This window comes from Strix aluco, chromosome 11 (genome assembly GCF_031877795.1).
Source record: "Strix aluco isolate bStrAlu1 chromosome 11, bStrAlu1.hap1, whole genome shotgun sequence".
NCBI lineage: Eukaryota > Metazoa > Chordata > Aves > Strigiformes > Strigidae > Strix > Strix aluco.
This window is the reverse complement of record NC_133941.1, coordinates 13637902-13656224: the sequence shown is the minus strand read 5'-3', so window position 1 is coordinate 13656224 and position 18323 is coordinate 13637902. Positions and strand designations below refer to the sequence as shown.

The following is an 18323-nucleotide window of genomic DNA, read 5'->3' as shown; positions in this document are numbered from 1 at the left end:
TTTGCATCTGGCTGTTGCTCATCAGTTGTGCGGTGCTGGGCTGGCGCTGCCGTATCCTGCGTTGGGGATGTCTGTCCAGGGGAAGGAATTGGCTGGTGTGGGCTCGGGAAGGTGCTCTTGTTCCCAGATGGGGAGCCCACGAGGGCTCGGGGGGGGGTGTGTGTGCCTCTCCCATCAGCTGAGAGCAGCGTTATGGCACTGCCATCGCTTACTGTGCTTTCGCTATTGGAAGGATGCTGTTGTGTGGTGTCTATGGGTAACAATGATTCTCCACCTTTATAAAACACCTGGGCACAAGTGCCTGGTGGTTTGCGATGGTGTTGGCAGTGTTAACAGGGTCTGCTTGGTTTCAGAGCGCGCTTCTGCTGAGTCCTCCCTGTCTTGTTCCCTGTTGAGAGACTCCCTTAATATATTTTTCTTCCAGACTGCTTTGTACCTGCTCTTCATCATGTTCATCTGCACTGCTTCCCCAGCTTCCTCATGAATGTCATTATTCTGATGAGGCTTTTGACAGTGAAGAAATAGGGTATCTCCAGCTCTTTGTCCCTGGGTAGCCATGTGCAGCAGGCTGTGGCCCAGCCCTTAAGAGCAGTGATTGCCGTGGTGCTGCTGCTGGGCTGTTGGTGGTGATCCCGGGCCGATGGACTCATTCACGCTTTTATAAGCAGTTGTGTTGTCTGTACGTGCACGCAGAGATGTTCTGGAGTCACTGTGCCTTCCTCTCCACACGTTGGGTGGTGAGGTGGGCTGCACCAGCCCCGCTACCACAGGTGAGAACAACTTGGGTGAGGAGGAGTACATGTGCGAAGGCTTCGGCTGCACAGTGTTGCGGTAGCAAGCGTGGGCTGGTGTTCTGGTTGCAGGGCTTTTGGGAAGGACCCTTGCCAAGCCCAGGTGCACAGCAGACCTGGTCCCTTGTGGGCGAAGCAGGGGGTGCTCCCCGGGCAGCTTGCACGTGTCTTTGGATGCTGGGGAGGGAGAAGCCTCTGGGGCCTGGACATGTCCATCAGGCACAGCTGTCGGCACATGGGGGGACATGCCCGGGCAGGGGGTGGCAGGGGAGGTCTCCACTGAAGGGGGCTGCTTCTCTGGAACCAGCACATCTTGTAGGAAAGCATTGGCCTGACCAGAGGAAGTGGTGTGGGTGAAACGTTTGGAACAAATCACTTGGCTGCCTCATTTAGAGGATTTGTCTCAAAGTGTCTCAGCTGGACAGTGTGAAATGTTTTGTTTCAGTTCTGTCATTTCTGGAAATTTTGATTCACTTTTGATTAATTTGCCTTCAGTACTAAAAGCAGTACATTTAGGTTTCTCTGTGTTGAGATGGAACATGTCAAAATTAGTTAAGCTCTAATCAAGTGTGAAATGTTTGCTGAAATTTCCCTCAAAAGAGAGTTTTTCTGACCAGCCCTGGCTTCTGGGCGGGTCAGGGTCTCAGGATGCCCCTCAGCAGGGTCTCGCCCGGTGGAGCGGGGTGGGGCTGAGCTGGCTCCATGGATGCTGTGTGGCTCCCGGGGACTCCTCAGGTCACCCACCTCAACGCCTGCTCCCGCTCATGGCAATCTCTTTATTGTCTCCAGCACGAGTTGGATGAAGACCGTTGTAATTATTCAGCATACATGAATGTATTCACGTTGTGCAGACACTTTGTGTTAAGTTGAATGCAAAACATTTTCTCCAGCACTGTTTAGTGGACTAAATGTGGTACAGCAGATTGTGTGGCAAATGGACTCCTTCTGAAATGGAAGTGACAGCTGTATTAATAGCGCAAAGTGGAAAAAAGCAGCAAAACTCTCCTTTGCAAAGCACTGAAGGGATTGCCAGGGACGTCTCTTCTCCTCTACCATCTTCCAGAGCACCCAGTTTGGGAAGGGACTGGTTGGGGCTCTGATTTGGTACTTGTGCTTGTGTGCTGCTGGACATCCCTGCGGGCAAGTGCTTGAACAGCTGAAAGAAATTCAGGTTCCTGGAAACTGGAGCAGGGCCACAGAGGGGTTCCCAGCCCAGCTGGGGCAGAGGACCAGCTCTTGCGATGTCTCTGTCTGCCTCGCGCATTTTCAGGTCCTTCAGAGCTGTGGACCAGAGTATCTGCACTGTGTTACTGCAATAACTGACCTGTTGCAGAGCACGCCTTTTTAAAGCATAGGTATGGAGCAGCGGAGCAGAAAGTGCACTGGGTGCTCCAAGGGGTTGATGTAGGGCAGAAAAACCAAGGTGTGCAGGGCAGAATGTATGCTAAGATCCATATATATGGGTGTTGAGTGAAGCACAGGGCTGTGCCCAGGGTCAGCATTAGAGCATCTATCTCCCCTGCACAGAAAAGCCTCTGTCCCATCTCCGGCAGTGGTGGGAGGCTGGTAAATAAGGAGGAAGCTGCAGGAGAGAGCAGCTTGGGGCAAAGAACGGGAATTCCTTGTCTTGATTGAAACCCTTGTGTATAATATTTAGACCGTGAGCTTCTGTGCTGGCAGAGATCTTGAAGCACCATCTCTCTGATGGGTCACACAGCCCAGTTGGGGCAGCAGCTCAGGGTCACCACCCAGCCCCGCACTGGTGACCCTGTGGTGTCTGGCTAAGGGACATGACTCTTGTTTTTTTTTTTTTTATTTTTTTTTTTTCTTCCCAATTCCCTAGGAAAGATCAGCACCTACTTTCCCCTGTGAACTGCTGGTACCTGGTTCTGACGCAGACCCGGCGAGAGAGCAGAGATCACGCCACCCTGAATGACATCTTCATGAACAATGTCATCGTTCGGCTGTCACAGATCAGTGAGGATGTCATCAGGCTCTTCAAAAAGGTAACCAAAGCAGTGATGGAGAGTTCTGCTCAGTGAGGATCCATCCTTGCTAAAATATAAGTTTATTGTGGAGTTCCACACAACTGTGCCCTCCCAAAAGTCTAATGAGGTACAAAAGAGCCAACATTGTTAAAAAGCAGAGAAAGGTAACAGGAATTTCTACATAGTACACATCACCTCTTAATGAGAAAATGAGAGAAGAGTTTAAACTCTGGGCAGTGAAAATGTAAAACCACAGTAAGGCAGGCCAAGTAAAATTCTCAGAGACAACTTGCTAAAGACGTAAAGCTAACAAAAACTTCTCCAAAATCACAAGAAAGAAACCTGCTGCAGGATGTGAAGGGGAATAGATGGGTGAGGTGCAAAAATGCTACGAGGTAACAGCCAAAGGTCAGCTGGCTTTTTTAGCTTGGTACTTGTTATGGAAAAGCTTAGACTGGACATTTTCTTGGTGGGATGGTGGTGTTACCAACCTGAGGAACCTTATGCAGCTGAATTGTCATTATATGTTGCAGAGCAAATCTTTACAAGGGTCTATCACTTGTAAGCCTTTCCAGATAATATTTGTCCAAGAATTTTAAAGAAACTGGGATATAAAACTGTCAAATGACTAGCAGTGAGGTGTGACCTGATGCTTAAACTGGTGTCAGTGCCAGAGAAATGAAAGGTGGAAAACGTGATGACTTTTTTAAAGACTCCTAGAGGGCTTCAGAGAACAGCTCAGCCATCTGACTTTGAAAGCAGACTTGTTGGGTGAAACTTTACTAAGGAGAAGAATGACAAGCATGTAGGCAGATACAAGAGTCAGCGTGGCTTTCTGAAAAGAGGAGTCGTGCCTCAGAAATCTAGTGGAGGTATTTCCAGGAGCTGGTGGTCATGTGAATAAGTTGGCACAGTACCTTCAGTGTCTTACTGGCTTTGGAAAAGGTCCCTTGCTGAAGTTCTTGAAGTAGAGAAGCCGTTGAAGAATGAGGAGTGGTTGTTTTCTGGGTTAATGATTGGTTAAAAGACAGGGAACAAAAGGAAGGAGAATTTCAGTGGAGTTCCTAATAAATTATTTGGAAAAAGGATGACTAGTAAGATAATAAAGTCTCCTGATGATACAGAATTATTAATGATAGCCAAACTAAAAATGAGCATCAAAGACTTGCAGGAATCTCGCAGTCAGGTGGACCAGGACTCCAGCTGAAAAGGAGGGGAGGAGTGTGTAATGTGTTAAGAGCATGAGGAGTCACAGCAGTTCGTGGGCACGAGGACCTCGCTGTGCCTGCTAATGTAAGCCCTGGGCACTCAGCAGGCGCCAGGCAGAAAGAGAAGGTAAAAAGGAAGGGCTTCTTAACATCACTTTACTATAGATATTTTATTACATTTGCAGTATTATGGGTCATGGTACATGTTTGTTGGCTCATACCATGTTTTTGAAATCCAGACGTGTAACCTGAATCCTCGGGTAGTTGGAAGGATGTGGAAGAGCGTTCCCTGTTGGCAGCTGCCTGGCCCCGCTGCCGGCACAACTCTGGGCTCGGGAATCGGCCTGAAATAGGCCTGAAATCACACCCTGAACGTGCTTGGTGGCATCACTGGCCCTTTTCATTCACTCCTGGGCGTTTGCTAATGGCTGCCTTCAGGGATACCGTGGTGGGCTGGATGGACCTTTTGCCTGGCTATGTGACTCTTGTTTATCTTTGTTTTTGTTGCTTGTTTTCAGCAGGGGTAGCTGGAGAACTGCAGTTAGTGAGCAGAGTGAGCCCACGGGGATGCCTCTCCGAACAGAAGGGCTCTCAAATCAGTGGTTATCCTGAAATTTTAGCCCAGCTGAAGAGTAAATTTAGTGTGGTATTTTTATGGCCGGTTTCCTCTAGTTTATAGATCTGACCTAGAAATTAAACTGCAAGGTCAGGTTTGGATTTGCTGATCTGATATGGGACATCATCCCTTTTTCCGTCCTCCTGGCCTCCAGAAACTGGGCAGATTTGGGATATATCTGTTAGCTCAGTTCTCAGTCTTTCTCAGAATCTCCCTCCCATTTGCATTTTACTCTGAACCTGTTTTTGAGATGTATATTAAGACTATACTTCTGCTTGACCCTTCCTAGGTCTGTGAATGGTATAGCTCAATTTGAACCATAGGACAAATCCAGTCAACATTAAAACAAGGACATAAATAGAATGTTTGAAGTGTTTTCTTGTAGTAGGTCAATCCTCAGCCAGGACAAGATGATAAAGTATTTCATCCATTCAGCAGAATTATTGTTGTGCTTGCTTTTCCTCAGTCTCTCCCTCCCTCCTCCTCTTTGAATTTAAATTTCAACTTTTAAGGCACAGCACTTATATTCTATAGAAATTGTTGCTCCTTGTTTCTCCCTCCCCCATCTTCTGCCAGGAGAGGTGAAGTAGCGCTGACTCCATCTGCAGCCTGCCAAAGCCAGCACCTGCTCTTAATCTGAGTGAGGCTTTACAATGGAGTTGGGGGGATCTGTGATTTCACTCTCATTTGTCCCTTGAGGTTTAAATTGTAGCAGGACTCACCTGTCCCTGGAAATAATGCTCAGCTAGATCACAGAAAAGGGTTATCTTGTGTCATCATTTGCCCTTAATGTGGATAGGGAGGCTGCCACTTTTGGGGATATTCACGTTATTTATTTTTCTTAACCTATTGCACGCTGTGCCCAAAAGGGATCTGGGGCTGCGCTTCCCACTTTGCAGCAGTGTCTGGTGAGGGGCCTTAGGCACGTGCGTGGGAATATGAGCACCCTGGTAAAAGGCTTCTCAAGCCATCCAGTCCAGCCTTGCAGCTGGTATGAGATTGCTCAGAGGAGCTATCTTTCACTGTTTTATCCAGTCTGGGTTTGAGTATGATGAGTATAAAGTGCCTGAAGCACTGGGGAGACAGTACCATACAGGACTATTGGGCAAATAAACCGTCTCCGGAAGGGTTAAAGGCATCCACAGTTGTGGTTCAGCTGTTGGGTTTTGTTGTAGATTGCTCTTTGATGGTAAATTAGGGTAACATTTTTTTCCAGAGATGTCACTTTTAATTCCTCCCATCTAGATTTTATTAATGGGTTGTGACACGCTGCGGGTACACAGAGGAACTGGAAGGTTTTGTGCTTTGTGCTTTCATTATGTAAATGTAAACAATCTCAGCAAGGAAGCGGGGCCCTAAAATCTGGGGTACGAGGACGCGCATAACTAAGAAGCAATTGGTCAGCGTGGTGGTAATCTGCCAAGGAAGATGCCAGGTGCTGAGCTGCTTCTCCCCTCGGCTTCCCTGGCTGCGCTTGGCAGCAGTAGGGGTCGTTTGTCAGTAAATGGGGGCAAGGGCTGGCGTCTTGGGACAGTGGTGGTAGTATTTGGGGATTTGATGAGGTGTGGTGGGGTGGAGAGATTTTCTGCAGCCAGGATTTGAAGCTCCTTTTTCCTGACAATTTTAATACAGAATCAAAGAGAATTTTTAAAACCAGATGTTATGCTGGTAAATCAATGTACATCACTGCAATCCGTGGATCCACTTCAGTTGTCCATGGGCACTGCGGGCAACATACAGCCAGTGTCTGAGCTGAGTGTTTGGCTCAGCATACCCAAAAAGGAGAAACTCCGGTTTTAGGGAAATACCATCAGTTATTTATGAAACATTATTTAGCCAAAGTATGTATGCTTTTAGTGGGGAGGGGAAGAGTTGTTAGTAAGGTGGTCCTGATACACAGAAATTGTTTGGAACTCCAGGAGACCAGAAAACTAGAATAAGTTGAAAAAAACCACTTCAAAAATTTTAAAATAAAAAGTGAAATTGTAGGTCCTAAGTCGTAGTTAGAAAAACCTCACAAAGCCAAGAAAAAAAATGGGTAAAGCTTATAATGAAAATATGAAAAAGAGATGGGGATTGAATTCATGAAGTTGGCAGACAGTGGAATTAAATACAGAAGCAACAACTTTTAAATAAGTGTGTGTTTGCATAAAATATATGCAACTGGCCTTCATGCACACATACATATATGTATGTGCATATTGAGTGTCTTTGTGTGCCTATGCACTACTAAGTAATTTAGTAATGAAGTGGTACATAAAATCACTCGCAGACAAATGTCAAGTGATGCACATAAGGAAAAGCAGCTTTCCAGCTTGGATGCATAAGGCTGGGCTCTGCACTAAATTTGGGCTGAGACGTGGAGTTAAAGCATCAGGCTCGGAGCATGCCAGCTCAGCGCTTGCTAGCAGTCAGAAAAGAAATCAAAAGTTAGGAATTGCGGGGAACAGAGCAGAAAACATCGTTAATCCCCTGCAAATCCATGGCACGCTCACATCTCAAATCCTGTTTTGCTCCTTTCCCCCCAACACATACATGCTGTCACCGTGCTCGGTGGCATCAGGTGACAGAGCAGCTCTGTGTTGTGACACTTGCACCAGTGCTCCCCGAGGCACGCTCGGCTGGGGCAGTCTTGGCAGCAGCGATGGGTTTGGGGTGTGAGGGTGAAGGACTGCAGCCCAACGCGGTGGGTAATGCGAGGGGTGGCCTGGCAGGACCCAGCCTCTCTGGGGACAGGAGCTGATGGTCTCCGTGATGGTGCCACGTCCCCCAGGACTGTCATGGGTCACATGAATTTGAGAGTAGAGCCTTGGAGAGCTCTGAAGAGAAGAAACCTGTCTGTCTGTGGGAGGGTCTGTAGACGCTCTTGGCATCGCTGGCGTTCAGGCAGGGTGATAGATGTCAGTTAAGCAATCCACAGCCCTTTTTTTGGCCTTTCAGGCATTTTTGAATTGCGTCCAAAGGAATCCCAGTTATAACTGCAGAAACTTGTCTCTTTCTCGAATACCTGCAGAAAAAATACACAGAACAGTGGGATTCATTCAAAGGTGGTCTTAAGGCAGAGCACGGAGATGCTTGTAACGGATATTGGTAAAGGCAGGACCATTTACAAAATGTGAGTGGAATCTGGACTTGGACTTTGATAGTTCTTTTGTTACAAAATGGGCAGTTGTTCCCATCCAGTGATTTGTTGTCTTTCTTCCCCTTCCTTTTCTGCCCTTCCCAGGTGTGGACTAGAGGAATTCCTGTCTCTGGTGATCTGGCTCCATGTGGGTGTGATTTGGCTTGCCCTCTGAACTCAAGTTGTTCAGCTGAAGCCCTGTGCACTGAAGTCATGTAATTTTACACAGCTATAATCCACCCCACCTACTTGTATTTTATCCCAACAGTTAAACAGTGCATCTTTCTTCTCTTGGCAATGCTTCAGAATCCAGTATTTAACATATTGCTATAATCGAGGGCTCCAACTGCTTCCCGTTGGTGTGGATGTTGTGAGGGCAGGAATAGCAGTGTAGATTGGGTGTTTTCCTGACACCTGGCCCTGCTGCTGTGACCCTCTAATCTGAAGCTACAAGATATATATAGATACATATATATGGCATTTTTCATAGTGGGAGTTTGCTGGAGCCTAGAGACCCAAGGCCAATGTGTCTCATTAGCTGTGCTGCTGATGGCTGTTACAGTGAAGGAGGAGCCCACAGGGATATTAAATGTGTCCCAGCATTTTTATAGAAAGACCCAGTAATGATATCATTTACTTGTTGCACCCACTGGTTATAGTTGCAGTGACAAAGGACAATTGTCCTCCGGTGGGTATGGCTTCTTGCTGCACAAAAACTACCATTCTCCAAAGCGGGACAATAAATTTCTGCAGTGAGGTTTTTCAGGTCAGGCCCGTTGTCGTCTGGAGACCAGGAGCTGTGTATCCAGGCTGAGAGAGAAACACTGATCTTTGCCACAGGAAAACCACAGTGTCGCTGGTTAGATAGCTGTGGGTGCCTTTGGGGTGCATGGGCAGCATGATTAAAAATGGACCAAGAAATCCTCGTGTCTCCTGCTCTGAATCTCTTGGTACAAGACATGAAAGGTGGGGTGCAGCTTCTTCACCTTCAGACTTCTGCCATGTATTTGAGTTGGTTCTCTGGACTCATGTGGAGAGATGGGTGTGTCTGAAATGCCCCCCGGTCTGTGCCAATGCCTGCCTTGGGATGGGGTGAGTGTTGTGGCTTTTCGCAGCATGCATGGGTGGCTCAGTGGCAGCTGTGACATTGCAGACACCAGACCGGGGCCAGTGAAGGCCATGAAAACCTCTGCAGTTTCTCTCATTTTGTTTACCTTGGCATCCTGTGTCTCACAGCTGATGCCCAAGATGTTTTCCATCAGAAGAACATCCACAAGTGCCGGGAGCGGTCAGAGGAGGCTTCCTGAGCTGAGGCTGCTGTGAAGAGCCCAGCGGCTGAATGCAGTTCAGGGCAGCTCTGGGTGCCTTCGTGTCGGTGGTGGCTCGCCCCGCAGCTCCTCGCAGTCTGCCCCGGTGTCACACGTGGCTTGAAAGGCGAGTGGTTTGGGTAGGGAGTACAGAGCTGCAGGAGCTCGAGTGGAAATGGGCTTTAATTCTCCAGCTCTTCCTGGTTCTCCAGCACGGCTGCTGCCAGGACTGACTCTGGAGGTGGGCTGGGGTTTGAGGGATGTCCCCCTGCTTGCTGCCAGCCGTGACAGTGACCTTGAGATGGATGTGGTAAGGTGAGCTTGGCTTGCACATGCGAAACACAGGGAGTGTGTGGCCTCTCTGGTAATGTCTTCTCTTTCTCAGCAGAAGCTTTCCTGGGAAATGTAGGACCTGGAGATGGAGTGCTGCTCACCTGGGTGAGGAATGGTGTCCTGTCAGTGAGTGCTGCAGAGCTGCACAGATATTTAAGGGTATCGGGGTGCTGTGGGGGGACCCGCAGGTAGGTTGGGGAGCTCCATGGGCAGTCTGGGGGACCATCGGCCTCTTGAGCATCCCTGGCCTGCAGCTCAGCTTGCACCATCGAAACAGCTGGGCGGCTGGCCTGCCTGCCCCAGCAGACAGGCAAGCCCTGTGAATGAGGAAAGCAGGGGAAGAAACCTCAATTGGGCAAATTTCCCTGGAGCTTCCAGTGTGAGTCATGTTCTGGCTCAGGAGGAGATTATCAAGGCAGGTGTGTTAATGTTGCTGATCGGCAGGCAATAAGCAGAGATGCGGAGATGTCACTGTAGAGATCTGACTTGGTCTGTTGTAGAATGAGTCCCCATCACCTCAAGATCTCTCAGCACATCCTGGCAGAGACAAACCCCGGGTGAGGGATGTGCCGCTGGCCCCCTCAGCCAGGCAGGTGTTGTCTCCCCTTTTACCTCCTGCGGTGGCAAAAGGAAAGAAGTTTGCTGCTGCTTCCAAGTATGGAATACAGGAAATTATACGTTTGAGACCAGAGCATTGCTATGTCCGAAATAACCGTGCTGCGTTATTCCCCAGTGTGAGATTTAATTACGTTCCATGACAGTGAATTTAATTATGCCCCATACTGCAGTGTCCTGGATGGAGATTTAATGACGAAGTGGTGTCTGTCTGGAAGGGAGTTCTTTTCTTTGTCTTGAAAATAAGCATTCTTCCTTGCCAGGAGTCCGTGTCGCTTCTTCCCCTTACTTTGTCTGCAGTGGCAGGAATTTTAATAAACCTGCTAAAACTGAAGCCATTGCTATCCCAGCAAGCAACTCTGCTTTTTAGTAGGACTGGAAGGCATAAAGCAAGTGGCTAAATCAGAGTTTGGGTTTTGCGGATGGTACCAGGGAATTGGAATGACATTTTGGTGTTGTCTCCCATAAACACACAAATGTAACTGCTCTGTTATAAAAAGGGCAGGCAGCAAACTCGGAGGAGAGGCGAGTCCTTCAGCCTCCCGCCTTCCCGCCTTTGGAAGAGGCTCTGGCATTGTGGGGTTGGATGCTGCCCTCAGGGATGCTGGGAGACTTGATGACACCAGAGACCACTTTGGTCTCCAGCAACAGGATGTCGGGCGTTTGGTCTATAGTGTCTGTAAGCAAGTGGGTCTTTAAATGTAGTACCCACCTGTGGTCCCCCCATGTCACTGTCACTCGTGGGAACAACACGCTGCTGACAACTGAGCCATTTTTTTTTTTGTTGCTCTATTTAGGAGTCTAAAATTAGGTTTGAAAATTATGGCTCTGTGGCCTTGCCCTCCACCGCACAGGAAATCTGGGGCAGAGACGAGAGCTGCAGCTGCCTTTGGGCCATTGCTCCTACCACGAGCCCGTCCTCCTCCTTTGGCTTTGGGGGGGCTCGGCTCAGGGCCACTGGGGTCTGAGACCCCCCTTTATAGACCCTGACTTAAATAATTCCTATTTGGGATGTATCTGGGAGGGATGTGTGCTTTTAATAGCTCTGTTGCTTATTAACAAGCTGCAAGTGAGATTTTCGAGACCAGCTAATGACTGCCGGTGTCGGCGGGGAGGGGAGGGGGACTGGGGTTCCCAGCAGAGGAGGTTTCCAGATGGCCGGGGGTACTTAGCACCTTCTGGTAATTGGCATCTTCTTGGCACCTCGCGCACGTAGGAATGGGAGCAGCGTGCCTCAGTCGCGCTTCTGAAGATGGGACTCTTCCAAATACCCTGATGCGAAATCACAGATAAACTGTAATTACTGGATATTCACTGAATGCAGAGTGCTTCTACTCTTTAGATTCCTTGCTTCACTCTTTGCATTCAGTTCCAACTTTCAGTAATCTAAGGTTAAACTTTTCAAGTATGTAGGTTGCCCGCTTAGCTTTAATTAGAAGACCTCTCTGTGTCCTGGGCTCCTTTAGCCACTCAGCCAAGAAGCTGATGGGGTGTTGTTTTCCCTGACTGTGTGCACAAAAATGCGTAGAGTTATTTGAGGAAATCTGAAAGAAACTGCTCGTTGTTTTGGTTTGAGGTTTTTCTTGGGGGGGAGGGGGGTGTGACTGTACTTAGTTTAAACACATCTTCAAGCTGTAATAAATGTTTCCTAGCCAAGAAGATTCCACAGAGAGATTTGGGGTGTAATTACAAGGGAGGCAGGAAAGCAGTGCATGCACATCTCCAGTAGCATCCAACCACTGGACTTCTGACTTGGAGTTGACTTGATCCACAGCCAAGCTTAAATGTTCAGCAGCTCCCCAAGTTGTGGCCTCTCCTGTGAAATGCCATGTTGATGCTGTAGGAGGGAGGCAACTGGATCTGCTTCATCCTGCCTGGCAGGAAGAGTGAAAATACAAAATGATAATAGGATTTCAGCAGACAGGGGGTGGAGGGAGGAAGGTGCTGTGAGTTTTTCACTCACAGTGAGCTTTCTCCCAAACTTGCTGAACTTTGACTGTTGCAGTTGTGAAATTGGACACTTTATTATATAACTGTGGTGTAGCTATTTTGTAATAAAATGTCCTTTTTGAGAGATACTTTGGTTCACTCAGGTCAGAATAATGAAAATGAGCTACTGAAGACAAATTGGGAAGGGTGGGTTATGGCAAGGAAAATCTAAAATGAGCATTTCAGGAAGCCCTGATAATCTTCGTTCTGAAATATCAAAGTGGATTGGAAATTGCCAGTCCAGGTGCAGGTGTCTTTAATGAATCTTATCAAATCAAGATGGGTTGGCAGGTGATATGGTATGACTGGAGAATGCAAATCTAAGCGATTTGTGTACCCACAAATGTTTACTGTATAATATAAGTTGTACAGGGGAGTTAATGTAGCACTAACACACAGCCAGCTCAGTGCAGAGAGTGTGATAGCTGCTCACTCACATCCAATAATGCAGGTTTTGTTGAAAAATAGGCAAAGTCAAGCTATAAACCACTTCTGGCTACAGAGCTTGTGTGCACTCTGCCAGTCTTAATGTGAAACAAGTCTCCAGAATGGGGGAGGGTGTTAGGTGTTAGATCCACACAGTGAGCTGTGGGCTGGTGATAAATACTGCCAGTGGAAGGGCAAAGCAATATTGTCTGTAATTCTAGTTTCATCCCTGTGTGTTCGCAGGATAAATAAATTAAATGGTGTGATGTTCCTCATCATGGTCTATGAAACCCAGGTTGGGTGATCCATGGACAAACATTGACCTCAAATGAAAATGCAGCTGTTCTGAAATAGCATGAGGATTTGGTGTACTGTATGTGTTCGTGTTTATAATAATGCATTTTATTTTGTTAAGGATTTGTAGAAAATTAAAGGAAATCAAAATGCCAGTTTACTTTTAAACTTCACTGTCACAGGCAGATTTGGAAGAGGAGGCCATCTGTATTTTGGTTTTAATGTTTAGAAATGGAAAAAATGGAGCCCAGATGTGGATTGGCAGCCCTGTTGATGCTGTCTCTTCAGCTCCCAGAGCAGGAAGGACATTAGACAGGATTTCTGAAGTGCTGTAAATAAGGCCCCTAGGGCATTTCTCATGCTGCGGGGCCGTTTTGTTTATTAAAATAATACCTAGAATTAAAATGTACATGGTTTTGTTAACACCACTGCAAAGCAAAGAATGGCAAGTCTTGTGTTGGGCAGGGGAGTGAGGAGAGGGCAGGTTTCTGAGGGGGCAGACAGTCTTGAAGATGGGCATTACCTGCAGCTGGTTGTGCTGCCAAGGTCCACCTCTCCCTTGTCAGCTGAGAGGAGAGAAGACAAATGCTCCAGACACGAGAGGTGGCTGTGGCTTTGTCCTCTGTGGGGTGGCTGTGAAAGCCTTTGCTGGGGATTAGCAGGATCCACTGGGGTACAGGGGTGGATGGGCTCCAACAAGTACTTCTGGCTTCGTCAGGATCAGCTTGGGCACTTGGCTTAAGAGAAGAGAAGAACAACTCACTGCTTCCCTGTCCTGCCACCTCACCAGTGTCCCCAAACTCTGTTCCTTCTGCTGGTGCCACAGTGTCCCATACCAGTACTCTGGCAGCACTGGAGATCTTCCACATGTCTTTGGTCAGCTAGTCAGGAAAAAAACCTGTCACCTCATTTCTTCTTCCTGTAGCATTTGGAAGTCATACAGTTTTACTTTTCCCTCCAAAATGTATTTTCCTTTCAGAAATGCATGTTGTGAGCGTAACAGAGTCTCCACTCTTTCTTCTTTTTGTCTTCCAGAGTAAGGAGATTGGCCTACAGATGCATGAAGAACTCCTGAAAGTCACCAACGAGCTGTACACGGTGAGTAATGATCTGATCCTGCCCGTGCCTCGCCTGTGCAGTGAGGGGAACGTAGGCAGTGTCATTTGTTAGAACAAAATGTCCGTTCAGTGTTTCAGTGACTTGGAGGCTGGCTCTCCCTCCTGCCATCCTGTGTACAGCCTCTCGCATGTGCTAGAAGCGTTTCACCCTTCACCGGGTTTGACGGCAGCAGAGGGGGATTTCCCAGCGGTCCTGCCATGAAGGGCTTCTGCGGCTGCATCAGGCAGCAGATCATGCCACATAACTGTGTCACTTAAGCCTAAGTGGAGATGTTTTGGGCATGATCCGGTGTGATCCCCGGTGTCTGTAATGCTGTCACCTGCTGGGCCTTCTACACCGTGTTGCCTTTAGGCCCATTTCAGTTTTCCCTTGGTTGGTGATTTCTGCTAGGTGCTAATGGCTCAGAAGTTGTGCTCTGAGCTGGCAGAGCTGATTTGTGGCTGAAACCTGACCTGCTCATGTGAGTCTGGTGGCCTGTGGATGATGGCTGAACACAACCTTCTGCTGGGGAATGCATAAAGCTTCTAGCTCATGTGTGCTCAGCTTCATCTCCCTGCTCCAAGCAGCGGTTTGGTTGCGGAGCTGTCTCTGTGCCTCCAGGTGAAATCATCCGCTGTTATTCAGGACATTGCACTTCAAGCAGGTTTTCATAGTAGGGCAGTAAAAGTCTTTATGTTGCTTCTGTCTCTTGCCCTGCAGCAATTGTTTTCTTCACTTTATTTGTGGTTTAGGATCAACAAAGCAATATAAAGTCTGTCTTGTGTTAGAAAATTGAGACGATATATTTGCTTTCTTTGGTTGTCTCTGTTACTGGTACATAAATAACACTGCAGTAGGTTTATTCCTAAACAATCATTTTATTCCATCTCTTGAAAAATAGGCCTAAACAACAGAGCATGAATGATATTATTTGAAATTTCTGCCATAAATCTTCTCTTAACAGGTTTGTTTCTGCATTGGTTGTTGAAGGATTCAGTTTTTGTGAGACCTGCAGTGTGGGTGGACAGCCAGGTTGGATTAAAAAGCCTGTGTGAGATTTGGGTGTGTGTTGTTGATGGTTGAATGTCACAAGCTGTGTTAGTGGTGGTGACTAATTAAGATTAATTACAACAGCAGCATGACAGATGCAAAACAAGGAAAGACTAACAAGGGCTGGGCTGACCTTAATACCTGTGGACCAGTGTACTCAGAACCCAAACCCAGGACAGGAGCATCACCTGAGGGACGTGGTTAGGTCAGTCTGAGGATCAGAAGTGTACTGAGGTCTGAAGTGCCTGCAGTTGGCCAAGGAAGAGCATAGAGATTAATTACGCTCCTGATGAGTCTGCGGCAAAGCTCGTCTTCCCTGGAGCTGAGATTTCCCCCCATTCACTGCTTTGCTCTGCATGCTGAGCAGAACGTGTTTGGATGGTGAAGCAGACTGGAACGGCTGGAAGAGCTTTGTGTTTGCTTTGAACTGACCTTGTTGCTAAGATAACAAACCAACGGTGTCATCTGGCTGGGAGGGAGCAGGGAAGAGACGCTCATTTCAGTAAGGATGATGAAACATGACGAAAAAGCAGGCCCAGTGGAGCCAACGGGATCATCTTAAATCTGTTCAGGGCAAACCAGCTCCCCTCCAGTCAGTAGCTTTCTGTCCTTCAGACGTCAGGTAGGACAGGCTTCACTGCACACTGGGCTTGGATGCTGAGCCACTGTGCTGGTGGTGTTTCGGGACATCTTCAGGACTGAGCTGGCGCTGGCGTGTCCATTGCCATGTGTTGGGTACCCAAGAGCAGCACATTCAATAACCGTGGCTGCTGACAAAATCAGATACGGAAGAAGGATGCCTGGCTCAAAAGACGCCAGGCTGCAGCTTGTAAAATATCATTTCTCTGCTGCCAATGCAAGGAAGTCGTTTATCTTGCCTGTGGCCAAGCCTTGGATCCATAGTACGTCTGTGCCCTGGCTAGGCTGCTTTTTAAGCCTTTCAGAGGGGAATTCTGTGCACGGTGTGGAAACTATATAATTTTTTACAGGCTTCTCAGGCATTCACTGTCTCAAACTTAAGCCAAAATAACTAAATTGATTTTAATTCAGCCTTGTTGCTGTTCTGATGCAAGTCATCCTGTGGACTCTGTGTGGAAAGAACTAAACCCCCAAACCACGCTGATTTCAATCAAAAAGGAAGTAGATGGCTTTTGTTCTGAAGGAGGGGTTGCTTGTGAACAGTTTTGCACAGAAATAATTTAGCTGTGCATTAAAGCCAGCTTCATTCTTTTGATTCCTGCTTAGACTCCAGCAGGCAGATACCGAGTTGGAGTCTGTGAAGTTTGGAGGTTCTTTGTTCCTCTGCTCACAGGTCCCTTGCTGTGTTGTATGCATTCCTATCTGAAGAAGTCAGGCCTAAATATTAGGGTGAGAAAAACAGTAACCCCAGAGCACTGTTCTGGTGGTGTTTTCTGTAAGCCCTGGCAATGATGTGCAGTTTGGTGTATGGCACTAACAGTGGGCTCTTTGTATGGGCTTTGCTTGCCATAATGGAGGGCTACGGCTGCAGCGGAAGGCAGTGCCTGGAAGTCCATAGAAGTACGGTGATGTGAACCAGTGCAATGCTTTGTCACAAGGTATTATGGAAGAGGATTAACAACTGTGAAATGAATTGTATTAATTAGAATGATAGCTATAGATACGTTACCCAGGTTAAAAATAATAATAATGGTCACCATTCACTGTGTAGCAGGATGTGAATTGGCTGGAGGAAGTTTTCCCTTTCCATCAGGAGTGCTGCAATGGGGGAGGCCCTACCTCTGCGGTTAGTGGGTGTTTTCCACAAGTGTCATGCTGTAGAAATCGTTGACTGTATGTTGGTACGTTGCTCTGTATCATGCTGTAGAAATGCTCTGGAAAGATGTTTACTTTCATGCTTTCTTAAAAGAGCAGGGAGGTGGAGGTCAGCGTCTGTCAGCCTGATGGATTTGCCCCTTTCTCAGACCTTATGCTACGGGTGTCCCTTAGGCTCCATCCAAAGAGGAGCGGGCTGGGATCTTCGATAGGCTTTTGCCCATGGCCATGCTCATCTGTGTTTCACCCCATGTGCTGGGCTTCTCTTTGGGTCTCCTCAGCTTCGGGAGGGCCTGAGCCAGTGCTTAACACGGGTCACCCGGTTTCTGATCCGCCTCCTCTTCTGGGTCAGAACCGTAATGATGAGCTGTTTGGAAATGTAAAGGACTTTAGCTGAAGACAGCAAACAGTGCCATTGATGGCTGGTATTTTGGCAATGGCCTTTATCCAGAATGTGTTATTAATATTGGAAAACACAACTCGTGTTGTTAAATAACTAATGAACATTGGAACATATTTTTCTCCCTCCACTGCAGCTAATTAACTTATTTGCAGAAAAGATCCCAGGGACGCAGCTGTGGCAGTTTTTCTTTCTGACACAATAGTATAAGACAGGGACAGTGTGACTTGACTGCAAGTGCTGAGAAGACACAAGGGAATTGTGGCTCAAAGGGCTGATTGCTGCAGTGCAGGTAGTCCCCATTCAAAATTAAGGCAGATATTAAAACAAACAGAAATATCCCCCAAATTTCCAAGCGTGAGCTGTGTGGTGTGGCAGCTGATGAGGAACGCAGTCGGCACAGCGAGCTGTTTAAGGCATCTGTTTCAACAACGTGGATGCTGAAGTCTGGGGAAAATATTTTAATGGATATTAGGTCCTTTGCATTTTGTTAAAGAGACTGTCAGAGGACTTTTAAACCTGGTTCCTATGTTACCTTTTCAGGTTCAATCAGGGGGAAAATATGGAGGAGGGAAAAGGGCCTTCGTTAAGGAAAGTTTCTCCAGTCATTAGCAGATAAGTCAGTAAGAGCCTGTGCAAAGGCACTGGATCGCAGTGGGGCTCAGACCCCCTTGCAGCACTCTGTGTGGTGGGGTCCTGCCTTGCGCTCCAGTGCCGATGTTCCCCTCGGAGCCGCGGGAGCCGTCGGAGTCAGTGGGAAGAGGGGTTACAGCAGCATGTCCCCAGGCCTGCGGCAGAGCTGCGTAGCCATGGGTGAACAGAGACAAGCGATGAGTTGTGCTGGTGTTTTTCTGGCTAGGTAACCATCTTGTAACCTTTAGATTTCACAAAAATCATGCAATTTGGACCACTGTTTAATTGCTGGGCTTTTCTGCTGCATTGCCTTAGGGCCTCTCCAGGTGCTGGAGAAACCTCTCTTATTACTACCCGACAGCACTGAAGTGCAGGACTTTTCTTTTTCACTTTCCTCTTGAGTTTTTCACAAAAAGATGGAGACAGTGAAGATGAGGAGGGCTCAGCGAAGCCTCTAGTCTTTCTCCTTAGGAAAAACCCCAGAATTGTCTGTTTTGTGTGTGTCCTGTGATGTTCACTAGAGAAAATGCAGTTTGAAATGTGTGGTTTGAACCTGTGTTAGAATTTGCAGGATTTTGAAATAAAGCAGCTCAGAGACAAGGCACAAGCCTTTGCTTACTAGTCCTTGCAGTTGCCTAAAATTGTAACTCCCAGCAATGG

The 18323-nt window shown here is 47.5% G+C and overlaps 1 protein-coding gene across 4 annotated transcripts in view; it reads left to right on the top strand.

Moving 5' to 3' along the window:
• Positions 1–18323, top strand: part of SRGAP3 (SLIT-ROBO Rho GTPase activating protein 3) — a 125476-nt gene that overhangs the window by 63945 nt on the left and 43208 nt on the right. For all 4 annotated transcript variants that reach the window (XR_012624704.1, XM_074836111.1, XM_074836110.1 and 1 more), the window contains exons 3-4: positions 2635–2797; positions 13724–13786. Coding sequence is in view for 3 of the 4 variants with exons in the window: in XM_074836111.1 (XP_074692212.1) it covers positions 2635–2797; positions 13724–13786 (226 nt within the window). In the remaining variant the exon portion in view is untranslated. The remainder of the gene's footprint in view (positions 1–2634; positions 2798–13723; positions 13787–18323) is intronic.